General features: G+C 40.2%; 1 protein-coding gene across 6 annotated transcripts in view; it reads left to right on the top strand.

Moving 5' to 3' along the window:
- TPPP (tubulin polymerization promoting protein) overlaps positions 1-20,355 on the top strand; it is a 124,106-nt gene that overhangs the window by 96,016 nt on the left and 7,735 nt on the right. For 5 of the 6 annotated variants that reach the window (XM_034761419.1, XM_034761421.1, XM_034761423.1 and 2 more), the window contains 2 exons: positions 2,686-2,839; positions 16,616-16,806. In XM_034761419.1, the coding sequence (XP_034617310.1) occupies positions 2,686-2,839; positions 16,616-16,806 (345 nt within the window). Of the gene's footprint in view, positions 1-2,685; positions 2,840-16,615; positions 18,795-20,355 lie in introns of those variants that run through there. The other variant, XM_034761420.1, reaches the window with a different exon arrangement.

Below are 20,355 nucleotides of genomic sequence, written 5' to 3'. Positions count from 1 at the left end.
CATTCTACTATGCCTGCTTGTGTCAGGCATGTTCCGTAACAGGATAGTTGCACAGAAAATGACATTAGCAGTTGAATCTGATATGTTTGCCAACATCTTTTTGAGGTCCTGCAAGGACCTAACATTATTGTGTATGATGATAATGACATCTAGTCATTAAAGTCAAATTAGATTTCTGAGTGCAGTTTGTCTCTAGCCTGATTTTTCTGTTGCCAGCACACACTTTCCCTGTCCTCACCATCCATCACCTACACCTGTATAAACAGTTGTCATCACTGAAAGGACTTGTCTGTTTTTTTGCTAATTTTGTCAAGACACTTCTTTAAATTGGCACAAAAAGAAACACTTGGGCTGCAAACTGGACTGATGTTGCCCAGCAACACAGATCTCTGCATTAAACAGTTTTTGACTTTGAGAGTGTCCTAACTTTGTAAGTACTGGAATGGATCCCTCTATATTAGAGATGCTGCTTTTTGGGTTTGCATTAACAATACTATCAGCTTTTCTGGAAAGATTTTATACTTAGGCCTGGTATACACCTAAACTTAGATCAACTTAGCTGCATTGTTCAGGGTTAAATTGATGGACGAATTCTTCTGTTGACTTAGTTACTGCCTCTTGGAGAAGTGGATTACCTACATCGAGGGAACAACCTCTTCTCTTGATGTAAGAAGGATCTGTACTATAGTGCTACTGCAGCACAGAAGCAGTGCTGTAGCTGGGTTGCTGTAGCATAGACATACCCTTAGTACGTTACATTTTAGCCTGGGATATGTCTATATGGCTCAAAGGCAAGGAGTGTACATTTTGGTCTAAATGTTTGGGGAAACTAAATTAGGCAAGTGGAAAGATATATATTTATATCCACTTTAAGAGGTGTAGTTTTTGTTGTTAGCAAAATTCAAAACAATCTCCATACAAATTAAGCTATGGCAAGTAATTTCCCCTTGCTATGGTCTAATAATTTCATTTTAAAATTAAATTAGTCTGATTTAAAAATCAGAACGTGCCTTGCTATTGGAAAGTGATCTGTGAACTGAAGTTATGCTCTCTGTCTGAAATGCACTTTGATTTAAACTGCCAAAAGGCAGATTTACATAAATGCCCTTTTGGCTAAACACATCTTCACAGTGATTATTCAGACATTCTTGTTAGGAGCTTTCAGAGCTCTTCTAAATGGGTCACTATGGTCTGTCAGGTGTATAATGTATGGAAGTGTCTAAATATTTACTGACTTCTTCTTAAAAAGGTATTTTCAGAAGCAATAATTTATCAAAGTCTACCCATAGGCACCTCTACAGCACACTGTTCCACTCTAGCAAATAAAAACAACCAAGCAAGTCACCAGCCTGGAAATGTGGCGCACCTTTCATTTTCACTTTTAACCATTTATCAAGACAACAAGAAGAATTAATTATAGAGTTTCAGCTTCAACTATGAATTTCTGTGCTTTTCATGAAAATCAAGCCCTCAAATAACCTTTTCCATGAATTCTTATTTTGTGAATATTGTCTCATAAATGGGACACCACAGAGAGAAGTGAAGTCCTATTTTAAAATAAGTTTATTATTTAACTTGTTTAATAAGATATGATATCAGACATGCAGTGCTAATGGGTTGTATGCTGCTTTTTGAGGATGAGGAGTTAAGTGACATATTTTCTTTATCATTTGTTTAAGCTTGATTTGCACAATGCTCATATCACAAAATACATGTTGTGTGATAGGGTAGGTCCTAATCATCATTTCAAAGAGGAGACCTATGCAATATCATCTAAAGTCACCTTTTGCGTTCAACACTAAGGCTATATCTATATTCAAACCACTCACTCACTACAATGATGGGAGGGGTTGTCCCATCACGGTATTTAATCTACCTCCCTGAGAGGCAGTAGCTAGGTTGATGGAAGAATTCTCTGTTGACCTAGTGCTGTCTACAGCAGGGGTTAGGTCGTCTTAACTACATTGCTCAGGGGCATGGATTTTTCACACCCCTGAGTGATGTAGCTTGGGTCCACCTAACTTTTTAGTGTAGACCTGGCCTAAACTCCTGTCACTCATTTCATTTATGCAAACTGAGTTTACAAATAATTACCCAAATTAGATTACATCTTCAGCTACGTCTACACTACAACCACTACCACAGCACAAGAATGGAAGTGTTTTTTTTTTTTTTTTTTTCCCCTCACTGTAGTAAATTCACCCCTTGAGAGGCAGGAGCTAGGCTGACAGAAGAATTCTTCCATCAGCCTAGGGTTGTCTATACCCAGTCTTAGTTCAGCTTAAATACGTCTCTCAGGGGTATGTGATATATTTTTTTCACCCCCCCTGAGAAACGTAGTTAGGTTGAGCTAAGTTTTAGTTTGTACTTTTAGGCCTTGGTTTAGACTGGTCCAAGCATTCCGAGAGAAGTATGAGCAGTAGTCCAATTCCTTTAGGTTCTCCTTAATTCTGAAGCCTAGCCAAGTGAGGTTCATTACTGTTACAGTGACATTCAAGAAAGATGAAGCTGTCTTGGGGAGGCGCTGCACTGAAAGTCTTAATGGGATGAAGGGCAATTCCTTTTATGTAGTATTTGTATGTTGGCTGTTCTTCACTGTTGCAGACTGCATCTGTTATCCTTCTCTTGGAGGACTGTGTATCCTTTTTGTAATTTCTTCTGATTTTTGTGTGTGTGTTTTGCCAGGGGGAAATCTTCTAGGACGATTACTTTTGATCAATTTAAGGAAGCTCTTCAAGAACTCTCCAAGAAACGATTTAAAGACAAGAGCAATGAGGAAGCAGTTCAAGAAATACATAAACTAATCGAAGGAAAAGCCCCGATCATATCTGGAGTAACGGTACAGTAGTACTTGAGTAGTGACATACAATAAATTTCACTCTCCTTTCCAAAGCTGTTTCCTTTTAGGAGCCTAAACACTGACTCAGAGACTTTATTTAAGGTAAAAAAGGACCATCGTGATCATCTATCCCAGTGGTGGGCAACCTGCGGCCCGCCAGCCACACATGGCCCGTCAGGGTAATCCACTAGTGGGCTGCCAGACAGTTTGTTTACGTTTGCATGGCTGTCCACAGCTTCCAGTGGCTGCAATTTGCCATTCCTGGCCAAGGGGAACTGCGGGTGGCCGTGCAAATGTAAACAAACTGTCTAGTGGCCCGCCAGCAGATTACCCTGATGGGCCGCAGGTTGCCCACTACTGATCTAGCCTGACCACAGAATCTTCTATTGCAGGCCACAGAATCTTACCCACCCACTTCTCAAATAGACCCCCAACCTCTGGCTGATTTACTGGAGTCCTCAAATCATAGTTTAAAGACTTCAAGTTACAGAGAATCCATCATTTACTTTAGTTTAAACCAGCAAGTGACCCAGGCCCCATGCTGCAGATGAAGGTGAAAAAAAAACAGGGTCACTCTGACCTGGGAAATTCCTTCCCGACCCCAAATATGGGAATCAGTTAGATCCTGAGCATGTGGGCAAGACCCACCAGCCAGACACCTGGGAAAGAATTCTCTGAAGTAACTCAGAGCCCTCCCCATCTAGTGTCCCATCACTGGTCATTGCAGATAGTTGCTGCTGAAATGTTTGTGCTGAAATAAATGGCCACAAAGCTCATGAAATATCTCAGTATCACACTATTACAAAGGATACTACATAGTCCTGCTATGCTGCTCAGTACCACCCAATAAGAAAAGAGAGTCAAAATAGTTAAGAGAGCTCTAGCATGTGATCTGAGCAGAGTAATATTCGTTATAAGTTGTGCTGCAAGAAAAATGGGAGTTAAAGACAAAACTTGTTAAACAACTTTAAAAGGTTTTGATTAAATTCACAAAACCAAAAGAAAGCAAGGACTTAAGTCTTAAAATAAACCTAACGCACGATATCGGACATAGGAATGTTAAGGGCAGTATTCTCAGTTTTGCATGGTCTGTTCTTAAATCTATTTATCTATTTCCCCCCCTTAAGACTGTAAGACCCATAACGTTGTTCAGTGTTTTTAATATTGGTAGAGATACTGTTAGGTAGCTTAGTCCCAATAGATAGGTTTTATGTAACAAAATCAAGTTTTACAAAGCCTAGTGTTGATAGATTTGTTTATTTTTAATGTCAAGTTTCGTTGCTTTCCTCCTCTCCACCCCATTTTCCTACTGTTGTCACCCAAACAATGTAACATCTGGCCCAGTTACATGGGCTCATTTATTTTCACTATAAAAACTGAGTGAAATGTAAAATGAAATAGCATACATGATAAAAAGTAACATAGGACCAGTTTCTGGAAGAAAACATGCCTAAATTTAAGTATCTGAGTACTCCCGCTGAAGTTAAGTCAATGGGACAATTCACTTGCTTAAAGTTAGGCATGTGTTCAACTATCTTACTGAAACTGAGCCTAGGTCTTTTAATTAAAACTTTAATTTTAAACAGTTTTTCCAAGGAGAGGTTCTGGGACAAATGCCAATACACAGTGAGAGTTTCTGGAGAAGACAGACCGATTCAGAGAGAGCAATCTTCATAATCCTTGTAGTACTTACCAGGTTTTTACAGGATCTTTGAAATCTGTGATAACTATAATGATGCTGCAGTTCTAAGATTCGATTAATTAAGGGCCAAATCTTGTTTCTGTTTGAAATCAGTAGTAACTTTGCAATTGACTGAAATGGGATAAATATTTCATCCGTTATCGTATTTGACATCTTCCAAAATTATGTTACATTTCAGCCTCGCTGGAGCACTTAACCTTGTGAACTATATTAACTAACTCACTACTTAGATTTGTACACATTCTATAAAGCTTATTCCAGGCCCCTTCTAATCTTTGTAATTAGGTACTTAAATGAGCAATGGCTAACAATGCACACATACCTGCTTCCTGCATGTGTTGAGGGGCATTGAGTTGTTTGCAGATGCACAGTGTAGCACTGTGTAAGTGCTTAGTATTCTCACTGAGATATGCCAACACAGTAGTGTTTTGGTTTGTTTTAAACCATTTAATTTATTTTTCACTCCAAACCAATGAAGCTTCAAGAAACCAAGCTGTTTCGATGAGATGAACAGATGCCACCACTGGTTTTTTGGACATCTCTTTATGACTTTTTCTGTGATAGGCAGGCAGAATGACTCTCCCCTGCACTGCTCCCTCTTGTATCGGCAAGCTATAGCATAGATAACATGAGGGGAAAGGGGGCGGGGGAGAGAATGGAATTTGGGGAGTGGGGTGGAAGAAAATCAAACCCGGGGAAATGAGGGCCGATTTGAATTAGTTTTTATTCCTTATGCAGGACTTCTAAATTGATACATTTAACAGCTATGATCTCATAAGTGAAACTCAGATGGGATCCTGTGGTTCTTAAAATATGCTGTGAGGTGCTCTCCATCATTGCTTTGGGGAGGGTTCTGACTGAGGTGGAACCCAGTTTTATTCTGTTCCCCTGAATGCTGGAGGAGGGGTTATAGCATACCTGTTGTTCTTGGTGACCACGAGGCATTAACAGATGCAACAACCTATAATATCGTGTAAACCGGAGTTGGAAGCTTTCCACAGTAGTCTGTCTACTAATCCAGTAACTCCAGATACTTTCCTCAGTCATCAGGTTTCTAGAATAAAAGCTTATTCTGAGAGTTAGTAGCCAGAATGACATTTAATTGAGATACAAAGTTGTTTGCAATGGCACCCAGAAAGGATTTGATCCTACCAGCTCTTCATGCCAGTCTAGTTTAATGTTGAGATTTACCACCGTGCAGAGAGGAGCAATACATTTTAAGACGTTAGTGGAGAGGCCAGTGAAATGTTTTCCAAGGGTTACTTTTTTGTTTTCGTTTTCTGATGCTTTGGACTGTTCATGTTTTAACTGATTTTGTGTGTGCATATCAGGGCTGTGCATTGAGTTCTGCTGAAGACAGAATCTGTATTTCTTGGGATGTGTATTTGATGGTCTTTTTAGGCTTCAGGGGGCCATTTTTGGAGCCCAAATAATATTTTAGGCATATCCCACTATTTCAGTTGCTGGATGATGTAAATATTATGAAGTGGGACTCAGATGCTGGTAGACTTCAGTGGAAGATCAAGGGCTTTTGATGGCTTACCTTGGGTTGAGTTTTGGCTGAGATTTTTTTATAGTGGAGCACATCTATTTTAAAGGACTGCCCATTCTTGCTTAGGGAGCTCTCTGCTTCAGCAGCGAGATCTACTAGTCCTTACTTTTGAGATTGGAAGGTGCTGGGCACAGGAACTTTTGCTGTAAGGGATTCATATTTTTTTTTCTTCAGAATGTTTTTAGAATGTCAAAATTATCTGTTGATTGATGTGACTGGAAAGACAACAGTTGGCAGTCAGATACGAAGATGAGTGGAAATGTTGATCTATATTCTAGAATGTGAGCTGCATCAGCATTCCTTCAAAACATTATCAAATGGTTATGCATTGCAAACAGATGTGTTGGAACATTGATTTTTGTAAAGGGGTTTTCCCTCATGTTGGCAGAAGCATGGAAACCGAAATTGCAACTGATAGCTCAGATGTTTGGGAGAGTGAAGATAACTGAGTGAAGGGAAGAGAGGTAATTCTTGGGAGTCCAGAGAATCCCATAAATTAATTCCATTCCAATTTTTGTGGTGAAAGAGGTAAGTGGTATTTTGGGAAAGTGCCTGTGACAAATCAAGATGACCCAGACTTTGTCATGGGTCTTTTGTGTCTCTCAGCACTTTATCTACCCATTCTACACCAAGCAGCTCTTGATATTTCAGAAAATGCCTTGGGCAGCTAATTTGGCAATCCAGAATGGATTCTTTGTAGAAGGGCTAGAAGTTTAACTCTGCTCTGCAGGAAAATGCTGGATTCAATAACTTAATTAATCTTTTTTTAAAAGAGGAGCTCTGTTCAGCTTTGTGCCGTTCCAAGTTGGGGTAATTACATGTGCAAATGGGTATTTACCAGATATAGCTGGGGGAGGGATAGCTCAGTAGTTTGAGCATTGGCCTGCTAAACCCAGGGTTGTGAGTTCAATCCTTGAGGGGGCCACTTAGGGATCTGGGGCAAAATCAGTACTCAGTCCTGCTAGTGAAGGCATGGGGCTGGACTTGATGACCTTTCAAGGTCCTTTCCAGTTCTATGAGATAGGTATATCTCCATATAATGATGAATGTATTGGGAAGGGGTGTGATCTACAGACCTGTAATCCCCTGTAATTGTAAAGCACTGTCTAAAGTTCAAGTTATCTGGCTGAAGTCCTGTTTGAACTCCTACCCCTGTCCCATGTGGGATATAAAACCAATTTACTCCAGACAAAGAGATACGTGGTTCAGATTACATAGTAATATTTTAGACTATAAGATATTTCCTAGATTGTAAACTCTTTGGGGCAGAAATCATACCTTCTGTATTTCAAAAGAGCCTACTCAGAACAAATAAAGGAGTAGAGTGGATAAATAAATAAATGGAGATATCCTATCTCCTAGAACTGGAAGGGACCTTGAAAGATCATAGAGTCCAGCCCCCTGCCTTCACTAGCAAGACCAAGTTATAGCTCACATGGCAAAACAAAATCAGAAATAAATAAATTGGCCATCATCTCAAACATGCAGGCCATTTACTAATGTGAATTTAAAAAACAACTCGTACAGAAGAAGAGTCCATGCAGGGGCAGCTGTTTCTTTGCTCCATACTGTATAGTGCAGATGTGCTACTGAGAAGAGTTAACATGCTCCCACCTATAGTTTATCCATGGACCAATTACCAGTCCAGCCCCCCTACTTAGTTTTGTCCATGGCTGAAGAGACAACACTTTGATAGAGCAAGTTGCATACACAACAGCACATACAGAGAGTTCTGTTGAAATTTGGAACATCTCATAAGCCAGCTGAAGAAGCTGTATAAATATCCTACAGGTTTACTTACAACAAACTAGTGTCCACTGGATCCCTTTCATTTGAAGGCAAGAGTTCCTCTTTTCCTTGCTTGCATCAGAATAGCAGGGATGAAGAAGCAATATGGGGGACTCAGTTTGGTTTTCTGGAGGCTAAAATAAGTCTGTGTAAACAACCACATGCTTGCTTTGAAAAAAATCTTGTTCAGGCCCCTGCCTTACAGGTACTTTGGATATTTTTTTTAGTCCAGGCTTAGTATAAGTTGTAGTTAAGTCAGAATACTAAAAAGTTATTGAAGACCAGTGTTTCTATTGGCCTGCTTAATTCTTTTAAATACCTGGATATATAAAGAACAATTGACCTTAACCAAATCATGCTCTGTGGTATTTCAATTGACCTCTGACAGAAGAGACCTGGAAAGATGAAAGTCCTTGTCTTTGTAGGAAAACAGATCTGCTTGAAAATGTACATCTTACCATGATCGTATTGTCCACATTTTCCCAATCCCACATTCCAATGCCATTTGTTTCATGGATGTAGAAAAGTATTTTATTCTTATATTAACCAAGAATTCATTAGAAGTAAATGAGTTTGGCCAAAGGAGCATCTTGCATTTCCTAATTCTGTATAGCAGCGAATGTGAAATTCTCTGGATTGATCTTTTGATAAGAATGAGAAACCCATTCATTAATCACTACAGAGTGAGAGCAAATTAGATTGTGAAAGGAACTAAATCTGCCTATGCTATCTGTTTGTTTTCAAAGACATGGTCTACACTCAACTTCACTATTTCTTTAGTGTTCTGTTAATGTAAACAAAGCATTTAGAAAACTAGTAAGTGTAGTAGAAGTAGTATCGTCTGAGTATTCGTCTATCTGAGCATGTATACATTCACAATCTGTGAACATACCTGGACCAAGAAAACCTGGAAGACAAAGAAATGGAAACTGAAGCTATTGTTTGTCTTTTGAACAAATCCAAAAGAAATATGAAATTGCCAAGGTAGAATTCTCTGTCTGTTGGATGTTCGCACTTCTGGAAGCATGGTGGACAATCAATATGTCTCTTGGGAAACTGTGCTAACAGAAGGCCAGACAGGCTTGTCATCACCTGCTTGTAATACAAACAAGGGTGGGATTCGTCTCAATACCTTCAGATACAATTGGAGAAAAGACCTATGCATTACTCAGTTAATTTGGAGAGAGACTCTGTCAGTCTCCATGGATACTACTTTTATGTTTCTTACATATACTTCTTGACTCCCCGGTGCTGGAACTGTTCTCAATAGATGGCTCCAGCTTGTGATGGAAATGAACATAATGGGTGGGATCACTATTTTCTTTGTTCTAAGATTGTGAAATTGATACACTGTTTTGAAGGCTTGTGGCCTGATTTTTCAGCGGTAATGAGCATCCTCGTTTTCCAGTGGCTTCATTGGGAATTGTGGTTGGTTGGTGACTTTGCAACATGAGAGTTTAAAATCATTAGCAAGTTGATGTGAAGGCCTATAGCAAAGTCCACAGACCTGAATTTATTGGAAAACTAGATCAGTGGTTTTCAAAAAATTTTCTGGGCACCCAGTTGAAGAAAATTGTTGATGCCCGCAACCCAACAGAGCTGGGGATGAGGAGTTTGGGGTGTGGGAGGGGCTCAGGGCTGGGGCAGGGGATTGGGGTGCGGGAAGGGGTCAGGGCTCTGGGATGGGGGTGCAGGCTCTGGGATGGGGCTGAGGATGAGGGGTTTGGTGCAGGAAGGGGTTCCAGGTTTTGGGTGGGCTCAGGGCTGGGGCAGGGGATTGGGGTGTAGGGTTGGGGCACTGACTTACCTCTGGCGGCTCCCAGTCAGCAGCGCAGCCAGGGTGCAGAGGCAGGCTTCCCGCCTGGCCTGGGACTGTGCTGCACCCCAGAAGCAGCCAGCAGTAGGTCCGACTCCTAGGCGGAGGTGCGTGACTCTCGCTTGCAGGTACGGCAACCTCCCAACCCCCGGTTCCCAGCCAATGGAAGTGTGGAACCGGTGCTCAGGACAGGGCCAGTGCGTGGAGCCCTGTGGCCCCCCTGCCTAGAAGCCGGACCCGCTGCTGGCTGCTTCCGGGGCACAGCGCAGTGTCGGAACAGGTAGGTACTAGCCTGCCTTAGCTGGGCAGCACCGCCAAGGGGACTTCTAACATCCCGGTCGGTGGTGCTGACCAGAGCAACCCAGTGCCTGACATGCCACAATTCAGTACTGGATCGTGACCCTAACTTTAAAAAACGCTGAACTAGACGATTAGAGAAATGAGGAAGAGTTGCTAAATTGTAGGATAGGGCTGTTTTATTACATCTATTGCTATCTACCACACTTTAGAGAGAGTATTGCTATGGCACTGAAAACGGATTTGATCCTTACTGATGAAGACGTATGGACCTTTTTGTTGATGTGCATTAGGCCTAGCATTGGGGTTCTATGAGGTAACAAAAGAAAAATATGTAGATACCTGGGGAAATAACTCCCAAAATGAAGAAAGTTCCCAGATAAATGACTAGCAACTTCAGAAAACAAATGTAGCACTATTGTTTTGTGCATTGTAATGTTGACATTGGAGACCTTCTGCACTGATGTACACCTTCTGCAGTCCCAGTGAAACCAGTGGGGTTAAATCAATTGTACATCTGCTCAGAAATTGACTCTGTGTGTGTGTTCCATCCGAACTTCAGCAATCCCAGGGCTTGAATTGGGTTATATGTACAAGTCTATTAAACCTCTACTTGTCACGGCTGTTCATGGGGGTGGGGTGGGGGTAGAAAAAGTTGGAGCATATCATTTTTCATCCAACTCTTTGAGATGTGCCCTTACAACCCATCAGAACTGAATTCTGTCCTGAAGACTAATCTGCTGAAGTTTAAGGAAGTCACCTAAAACGTAGAAGGCGTCTCGTGACATGAGAATGTATAACATGTAAAACCGAAGTTAGCAAAGTAAGCAGAGATGAAGATGAGGCGAGTGCTACACAACGTGTGTGTTTTACAATAGGGACTGTGATCTTAAATAACTTCACACTGAAAAGATTGTCTCTTGCATGTGGATTATTTCTGTTTACAAACAAACAGCCTTAATTGTTGGTAGCATCCTGTGGTGTGAGGGTAAAGAACTATTTTAGCAACAATGTTCTATAAACACATATGGGAAAAAACTAAGTTTACCCCTTTGACTACTTACTAATAAGCTTTGCTTTTTGCAAGTTTCCAGCCCCAACAGCCACTACAATTGCTTCCAGTGTCTGGGGAGACTGAAGGATACTTCGGCAAGCATCACAGCTTGATTAACTTTTTTTCTGCTTACTTGAGGTCATTCGCTCATCCCACAGACCATACAATCTGCTCTGGCTTCTTTATTTTTTTAATGAGCTTGGGTCAGCACTGTCCAAATGGGAGAGATGCTTGTAGCAGGAAGCTCCTGGTTCTCACTTACAGAGAGGGAATTAGGCACCTATAAATAACCCTGTCCAATAAATGCCCCAAATGCATTTTGTCTTACAACCTGCCCTTTGCTGATATGCTGCTGCAACTGTTGTTCTGAGCAGCCAAGGGGCTGAGATGAGGGGTTCTCCCCTCCACTTCCAGCCTATATAACAGATGGGGACACATGCTGTTGCTCACCAATTGCCTAATTTAGCTGTTCCTTATACTGAAAATTGTGTCTGTGGGTGGTGGAGGATGGAGAGGAAAGGGCCATGTGTTTTGCACCAAAGCCCTGACTAACCCTTTGCTCACACCTGTTGCAAACTCCGTGCTCTGTGTAATTACATTGGTATTTTTAAATTATTTTTTGGCAATTATCAATGTTTTTTGGCCCACTGAAATCTTCACAGCAAGTGATGCGGGGGTTGGAGGGGAGACTTGACTAGACACAGGAGCCTGGGTACTCCACAGTAAACTGGTCCTGAATTCTGCAGCAAGAACCCCCGCCTTCCTGCTGCTCCTGACGGGCATGTCATATCCTGAGAGTGCTGCATTTGCAGTAGGTGGTAATGTATTGTGGATGTGCTGAAACAGCTCTACAAATAGTACACACATATGCAAGTAATCTACATGCAGTGCAAAGTGTGGATATGGACGCCAGCCCACACAACAATCGTGTTCTTACAATCCCATTTCAAAAACTCTATGGGTGTTCTGCCTGGAAGAAAGCAGAACTGGGGTTATTTGCTACAAGGAAATTAACAAGCTAACTCTGTGCCCGAGGTCTAGCATGTCTCCCCCACCAGTCAGCTGTGAATTAGGACAGCTGCAGCAGTGGACAGTTGTGGTCAGCATTAATACAAGTAGCTGTGGAGTATCTAAGCTGCCCACCCGCCAGCATGTGACTATATACAGAGTACATGTCAGATACACTAATGCTTTGGGTACATATTAACAACAGTAAGATCCTTGTTGGGCATCAGGCCAAGAGTCCAACTCCGCTGTCCTGTTGTCTGAGCTTATTCATTTTATTACACTTTGGTTTTGTCTAGTTGTGCAGCTAAGGCAAGTGCTGATGGGGGTGTATTTCCTACTATCACTGTGACTGCAGTGTACGGGTGATCTGTGATAAATCAGGACAAACAAAATAAAGCCCCATATAAAGTACTGCCATGCCAAAACAAACTAATAAAATATACATATTTGCAAGAGTGGCACTTCTTCCCAGCCAGCATTTTCATTTCTGTATGAATCCAAGGGTAAAGTGGAGCTTTACCCCTGGATTCATATAGGAATAAAGCTCAAAAAAAGTGTCAAAAAGGGCCCAAATATCTTTCAACAACATTATTTGAGAAATAAATACTCCAGAAGCCTCATTCTTGCAGCTCTTACCAACATTTTCTGTAATGCTGGCCTATTTCCACATGATCTAACCCTTCCACCACAAAACCAAGCCCCAAAGTTGCACTGTAGAACATCTTATTCTGTGTACTAGTGGCTGAATGCGTGTCCTGTCTCCCCTGTATAATTAGTGAAGTCATACGAATAAAAAAAGCTGCAAACATGAATGATGTTTGCCACAACCAGCACACACAATAGTCCCATTGTGTGGGTGGGTGTGTTAATTTGTGTGGAGTTTGTATTGTTTTGGGAGAATTGTGCTGATTTGTAAGGATGGCAGTTGGACCAAGTAAACCACCATCTGTGCAGTCTTCCTCTACAATCAATGAAATTGTTCCATGCAAACTAACTGCAGAGTAAGGGTGGTGATTGGTTGAGCTACCTCTGATCTCACAATGGTCTGACTCTTGGCATGGCATAGTTCCATGCCTTACTGTAGCTGTACACTGCACAGATATAATTAATAAAGTCAAAATGGCTGAAAACTTAAAAAGTGGACAGTAGCAGACAAGGAATCCCAGTGATGATTGAACCTATTGGTATTCTGAACAGAGAGCTCTGAACCACACTTGCAGCGGTTTCCATCATTTCACAGTGACTCAACAGACATTTCAGGTGTGTTGGGTTTGTTTGCATGGAGGGGAGGGGAGAAGTGTATAAATTGGTTTATTCAATATCTAACAAAAAGTTTACATAATTTTTTAAGGCCACCTCCACTATGTTGCATGTCCCCATCAAATGTCATTCATATAAAGCAAAATATAATTTGGAAACATTCAGCTTCATTATTTAACTGGTGATGGGGGCAGGTTGCTCTCAGTGGTGGAGGGTCCTTGACATTGGAGATAATATCTGCCTTTGGTGTTGTCAGGGTTCCTTCCCCACTCTGAACTCTGGGGTACAGATGTGGGGACCCGCATGAAAGACCCCCTAAGCTTATTTTTACCAGCTTAGGTTAAAAACTTCCCAAGGCACAAATTCCTTTCTAGCCTTAGTATCACTGCCACCACCAAGTGATTTAAACAAACATTTAGGGAGGGCCACTTGGAGCCCTACCTTCCCCAAATATCCCCTAAGCCTCTATAACCCCTTTCCAGGGGAAGCTTGAGAATAATATCCTCACCAATTGGTACAGGTGAACACAGACCCAAACCCTTGGTTCTTAAGAACAATGAAAAATCAATCAGGTTCTTAAAAGAAGAATTTTAATTAAAGAAAAGGTAAAAGAATCACCTCTGTAAAATCAGGATGGTAGGTACTTTACAGAATAACAAAAGACTAAGAACATAGAAGATTTCCCCTCTAGGAAAAACCTTAAAGTTATAAAAACAGGGATACACCTCCCTCTTAGCACAGGAAAAATTCACAAGCTAAAACAAAACGTAATCTAACGCATTTCTTTTCTGCTATTACTTACTATTTCTGCAAGACCAGATGCTTAGTTCAGATATACTTAAAAAGATGTAATTTCCCCTCCTGGCTCCTTGGCTGTCTCTGAGAGAGACAGACCAAAACTTTCCACCACAGATTTGAAAGTATGTTCTCCCCTTATTGGTCCTTTTGGTCAGGTGTCACCCAGGTTATCTGAGCTTCTTAACCCTTTACAGGTAAAAGAGGAATTAACCCTTTACAGGGTAAGGAGGGATTTTATGCTACCCTTAGCTGTATGTTTATGACAGGTGTATTAAAACCTGTGTGTTGACCTTTAGGACAAAGTGAAAGTAGTGCTTTTCTTCTCTCAGATCTCTTGACAAAGGGAGTACGTATTTGAGTTGTGTTGTATTTAATGGAAGTTGCTTGTCTGTTTTTACAATGTATTGTTATAAAAACCTGCTAATGTGACCAGGTGGACTGGTCAAACTTTTTCTAACAAAACTATTTTGTGGATAAATAGTCTTATTTTTCTTTATTAAACAAACAAAAAAATTTAAAAAAAAAATGGAAAACAACTTTGGGGGTATTTTGGGGTCATGGTGGAGGGAGGGGGTTGTGGGATTTTTGTTTCTGTTCTGTGTACGTTTTTATACTGCACTTATTGCTGTAGTATCTGAGCGTCTTCCAGTAGTGCATTAAGCAGTGTGATTACACATCTGTCGTGTTGTTTGTTCTCTCATCTGCTCCCCAGAGGGAGAAACGTGTGTGTGATGGAGTGTCTTGTTTTGGTAGGCTGTTGTTGTTAAATGTACCTGTTGCTGTGTGTTTATATTAGAGAAGGTGAGTGGTGAGGTTGTGATGATGCTTAGTTCCTGGGAGAGTTCATCCCATGATCTGAGATCACCCCTAGAGACGGTTCTGTTTCCTGCACAGAAAAGCTTTACTCTTGTTGTTGAGAGTTCCATTGTACCAGAGGAGAGTAATTGTCAGTTACGGCCTGCAGTCTTTTAGATATCCCAAGCCCACACCAGGGCGCTTTGAAGATAAGGACTGAGACTTTGAACTTGATCAGAAATTCTCTGGGAAGCCAGTGTAGAGAGCAGAGGACCGGTCTGGTGTGCTCTCAGTCACCTGTGTAACTGAGGACATGCACTGCAGCATTTTGTGCTAAGTGAAGTTTCCTAAGGGCTGAAGGTATATTGCATTGCTGAAGTCTTGACGAGGTGTTGTTTTTTTTTTTTGGTGATTTTTATCAATTTTATTCCCAATGTTATCAAAATTATCATCAACATTGGTTTGCTGAAAACTGAGTTTAGATCAAAACAATTTTTGATTTTTTAAAAGTCTTTCAAAAACAGAAACAACTTTGAAATTATGAAATCTTTCGTGAATTTTTTTTATAATTTTTTTATCAGATTGTGTTTCATGTCAAGACTCCTTTGTACTGTATTTTGTAAATCAAGAAAGAAACATAAAAGACAGCAAACAATTGCATGTTAACTATTATCTTTTGTCCTGAAGGTTGCTTTATCTCAAAGAAAGCACTCTTTCCCCTAACATGCACTGGGCCACACAAAAATAGTATTGGCACTTTGTCTTTAAAATACAGTATAAACAATTACTAATACTGCAGCACCCACATGAGATAGATTAGCAAGTATTATTGGACACTGATCATCTTAGTGCCAGGTGCATCAACTGACAGCACAAAAGATGTCACACCTTCTCTGTCTTCTGTTACAATGCAAAAAACACAGAGGTGTAAACTGCGTGTTTGTATTTTTTCTCTTCTCCTCTGACTTAACTATACATCCACAAAACTAAATTGTCAAAGATGGCCACTATCTTACCTCCGCTTCTGGTCAAAAATGAAGTTCTCATGATCCCATAGGGCTTCGTGCAATACCTTTTTCTCTCCTTTCATCCCAGCTATTGAGTAAAAGCCAGGCCACCTATTTCTTGCCAAAAATGTGGTTTTAGTGGTACCACCCCTCCTTTTGCCCAGTTGCCAGAGCACTCACCTAGGATGTGGGAGACTGAGGTTCTCCTAGTCTCATATGGAGCAGGGATTTGAACCCAGGTCACCTATCTCCCAGGAGACTACCCTAACCATTGGGCTATGGGATATTTTGGGGCAGGGCTCTCTAAATCTGTTCTGCTGAAGCTTTTCCACTTTTAAAAAAATAATTATTATTAGGCCAGAAAATGTGTGACTCCATAGCCTGATGATTAGGGCACTTACCTGGATATTCATTGGAGTAGGGACATGAATCCAGATGTTCCACCCTCCCCACCCGAAATCTGGAGCCACTTTTGAAATTTTGGCCTTCATGCCCAAAGCCATTCTGTACTCCAATTTGTAACTAATGAAGTCATTACATCCAGTGCCACAAAACCAACATTTCTCATTTGTTTCCTGTCTCTTAAAATGTATCACTACTCTGCAATTCGGATATCAACAGTAGTTAATGATTTATAGTGTTAAAAGTAGTTTTCTTTTCAATGAAAAGTATTTTCTTTTGTCGTCTTTCTCCCAATAGAAAACCATTTCATCTCCAACTGTATCACGACTTACAGACACGTCAAAATTCACTGGTTCCCACAAAGAGAGGTTTGATCCAAGTGGGAAAGGAAGAGGCAAAGCAGGACGAGAAGACCTGGTTGACGCGTCGGGCTACGTGCCTGGGTACAAGCACGCAGGCACATATGATCATAAAGTACAAGGAAGCAAGTAAGCCTGGGGAGTTTAAAAAGAGAGAGAATATACCTGTAAGAATGATGTAGATGAATCCCATATGTTTCAGTTATCGTGAATACGAAGACTATGTTGGCGAGAAGTGTTTTCAGGAACTGGAACTGATTTCAACATCTGCTGAGATACTTGCAGCACAGCAACACTTCATTACATTCCTCATGCTTACATTGGCAAAAATATAAAATGCAAAGTTGTTGAGCTTTAGACAAGAAACCAAATGCAAGGGCTGTTCTACCACACTTTGTCAATACTGGTAAAAGATCTCAAACATTCCTAAACGTCCAGTTCTTTCTTGGGTATAGAAGAAAACCGCTCTCCAGATAGTTGAAAAGAGGGTCATTGTAAATCTTCCTGTGATAGCAGCCTTTCGAAGAGCACCCCCATATTTATGTAGTGTGATTTGAATACTTATTTATTTGAAAGATGTCTTAAAGAGGATTCAGCTCTGCCCTTAAAGACAAAAATTCAGTATTGTATTAGTGGGAAGTAAATGGCTGTAATATAACAGGTTGCTATCCTGAAAAGAAATAGATTTTCCTACACCATTTGTGAACAACAAAGGACTTATTCCTCCTTGCTGAGCCTATTTAGGTTCCAATTTATTTGTCAGCCGAAAGATGTGGAAGATACTAGCCCTCGTTTCCTTACCCCCCCAAAACCCAGGACTTCTCAAAACCAATACTGTACTTCCTGAAGTTACCACGTATATTGGTAGCATGGTTCTAACTGAAACTACAGGACATAAAAGGCGCTAATATACTAACATGATATATAGAGGAACTAGATATATTGCTAAGGAAGTCTTGATGGAAATATTAATCTTGGTTGCAATTTCTTTTTTGGTTTGCACAGTGAAAATGAAGGGGGCATTAAGATGATGGATTGTACTTTTTAAACTTTATGTGAAGAGTGAACTAAACACCACTGATCAGATTTTCATTGAGCTAGGCATGAATTCTCATGCACATGTACACACATACACAGGCACCTGCTCCTTTTAAGTTCTGACTGCGTTAAGGAAGGTCTGTGACAACTCTGAAATACATAAGTTCATGTAAGGACAACTAAATTATCACCACAAAATAGTAATTTGTTAGTCCTTTATTCACAATTAGGTGCATCTCACCCCCTCTAAAGATATATTACTAAAGTTAGCTAACTGATTTGTTAAGTGTTCTATGTTTGAAGCTAGGGGCTCTATTCTCCTCTTATTTGGACTGTCCAGTGTAAGTCAGGAATAATTCTTTGAAGGCAATAAATTTTCACTGATTTAGAGCTGCTGTAAGAGGAGAATCAGGACCACAGTCTTAATGATCTAACAAACTGGCCACTATGTATCCCATATATGGCCCACATAACAAGTGGTATTAATTGATAAATCATTAAAAAACCTCACTCATTTGATATTGCTTAAAAAGTAGGGTGAAATATCCATACAGAAAAAGTGCAGGGGCTCATTTGCTGATCTCTATATTCTACATGTGGTTATTGATATTCCACAAAGCAGAATAAGCACCACATTGTATAATATAAGACGATAAAGGAGGACTTTTAGTTGGGTATTTGATAACCGTTTAAAATTCTGCTTTGCTTTCTATTAAATGGAGTTCAAGCATTAACTTTATAACTCCAGATAGTACAGGTTAATCACCTCTGTTGCCTTTCTGCCACCATCTGTGTCAGGGTTCTAATGTATACAGAACAGCTAGCTTTAGTGAGCTACTTACATGCAGTAAGCAGTAACATATGCTAGTTTTTCATGCAGGCCAACATCCTGTATTTGGCACATGTCCAGACACTGAACACAGGTTCTCAGCCTTTGAACAGATTGTCTTTTGTTTTCTGCTGACTTTCTATAGAAGCCTTTTCTGTAACTTTGCCACCACTGACCTTTCAAATCAACACATGAACGTGAAACCAAAATAATAATAAACAAAAGGAAGAACTCCTTCATGAGCTTGGAATTTTTTGTTTGATTATAGTTTGTTTTGATTTTTGGATTTCAGGAGAGAGGGAAGTCTGCCCAACCCAGTGCATGCTTTTAAAAGGTCTTGTATGTGTTTTCCCCCCTTTTAGCCCTCCTTGGTGGCTCTGGTTACCTGACACAATTTTAGAGATACACCAGGTCTGTCAGAGTGTGGAAGTATTTGTTTATGAAGCCTTTCCAAGTGTTTCAAAGTTATCCACTTTTCCTGAACACTCAAGTTCCTGGAAGAGGAAATGTTAGTTATCCATTTACACATCATACTGGCTACCTGCCTTCCCCTTAAAGGAGAGGTAACAGCACAAACCCACTTTCAGATATTTGTTATGGCCAAATTATTCCAGAAAAGCAGTGGAACACAGAGTAACTGGTAAAGTGTAGAGAATACATTCCTTCCTGAAATGTCCCATAAAGCTACAAATCTGGATAGTGCTCAAGGACAGTCATTTTACTACAACAAACAGATGTGTAACAAACCTTGAATTATTTGTAAAACACTATCAAAGCTGAATATTGCAAAGTTCACATTAGGGCTGTCAATTAATTACAGTTAACTCACGTGATTAACTCAAAAAAAGTAATCGTGATTAAAAAATTAATCGCGATTAATCACACCGTTTAATAAATTTCAGATGGTATTCTATTGTTTAATATTTTTGGATGTTTTTCTGCATTTTCAAATATATTCATTTCTATTACAACACAGAATACGAAGGGTACACGTCTCACTTTATATTATTTTTTTATTACAAATAAAAATGATAATAGTATTTTTAATTCACTTCATATAAGCACTATAGTGCAATCTCTTTAATCGTGAAAGTGTAACTTACAAATGTAGATTTTTTTCTTTTTGTTTGGTTACATAACGGCACTCAAAACCAAAACAATGTAAAACTTTAGAGCCTACAAGTCCATTCAGTCCTACTTCTTGTCCAGCCAATCGCTCAGACAAACAAGTTTGTTTACATTTACGGGACATAATGCTGCCCTCTTCTTATTTACAATGTCACCTGAAAGTGAGAACAGGGGTTCGCATGTCACTTTTGTAGCTGGCATTGCAAGGTATTTACGTGCCAGATACGCTAAACATTCGGATGCCCTGTCATGCTTTGGCCACCATTCCAGAGGACATGCTTCCATGCTGATGATGCTTCTTTTAAAAACAAAAAAACAAACAAAAAAAAGCATTAATTAAATTTGTGACTGAACTCCCTGGGGGAGAATTGTATGTCTCCTGTTCTGTTTTACCCGTATTCTGCCATATATTTCATGTTATAGCTGTCTCGGACGATGACCCAGCACATGTTCATTTTAAGTACACTTTCACAGCAGATTTGACAAAATGCAAAGAAGGTACTAATGTGAGACGTCTAAAAATAGCTACAGCACTAAACTCAAGGTTTAAGAATCTGAAATGCCATCCAAAATCTGAGAGGGATGAGGTGTGGAGCATGCTTTTAGAAGTCTTAAAAGAGCAACACTCAGATGTGGAAACTACAGAACCCAAACCACCAAAAACGAAAATCAACCTTCTGCTG

This window comes from Trachemys scripta, chromosome 2 (assembly GCF_013100865.1).
Source record: "Trachemys scripta elegans isolate TJP31775 chromosome 2, CAS_Tse_1.0, whole genome shotgun sequence".
NCBI lineage: Eukaryota > Metazoa > Chordata > Testudines > Emydidae > Trachemys > Trachemys scripta.
This window is presented reverse-complemented; position numbering and strand designations above follow the sequence as displayed.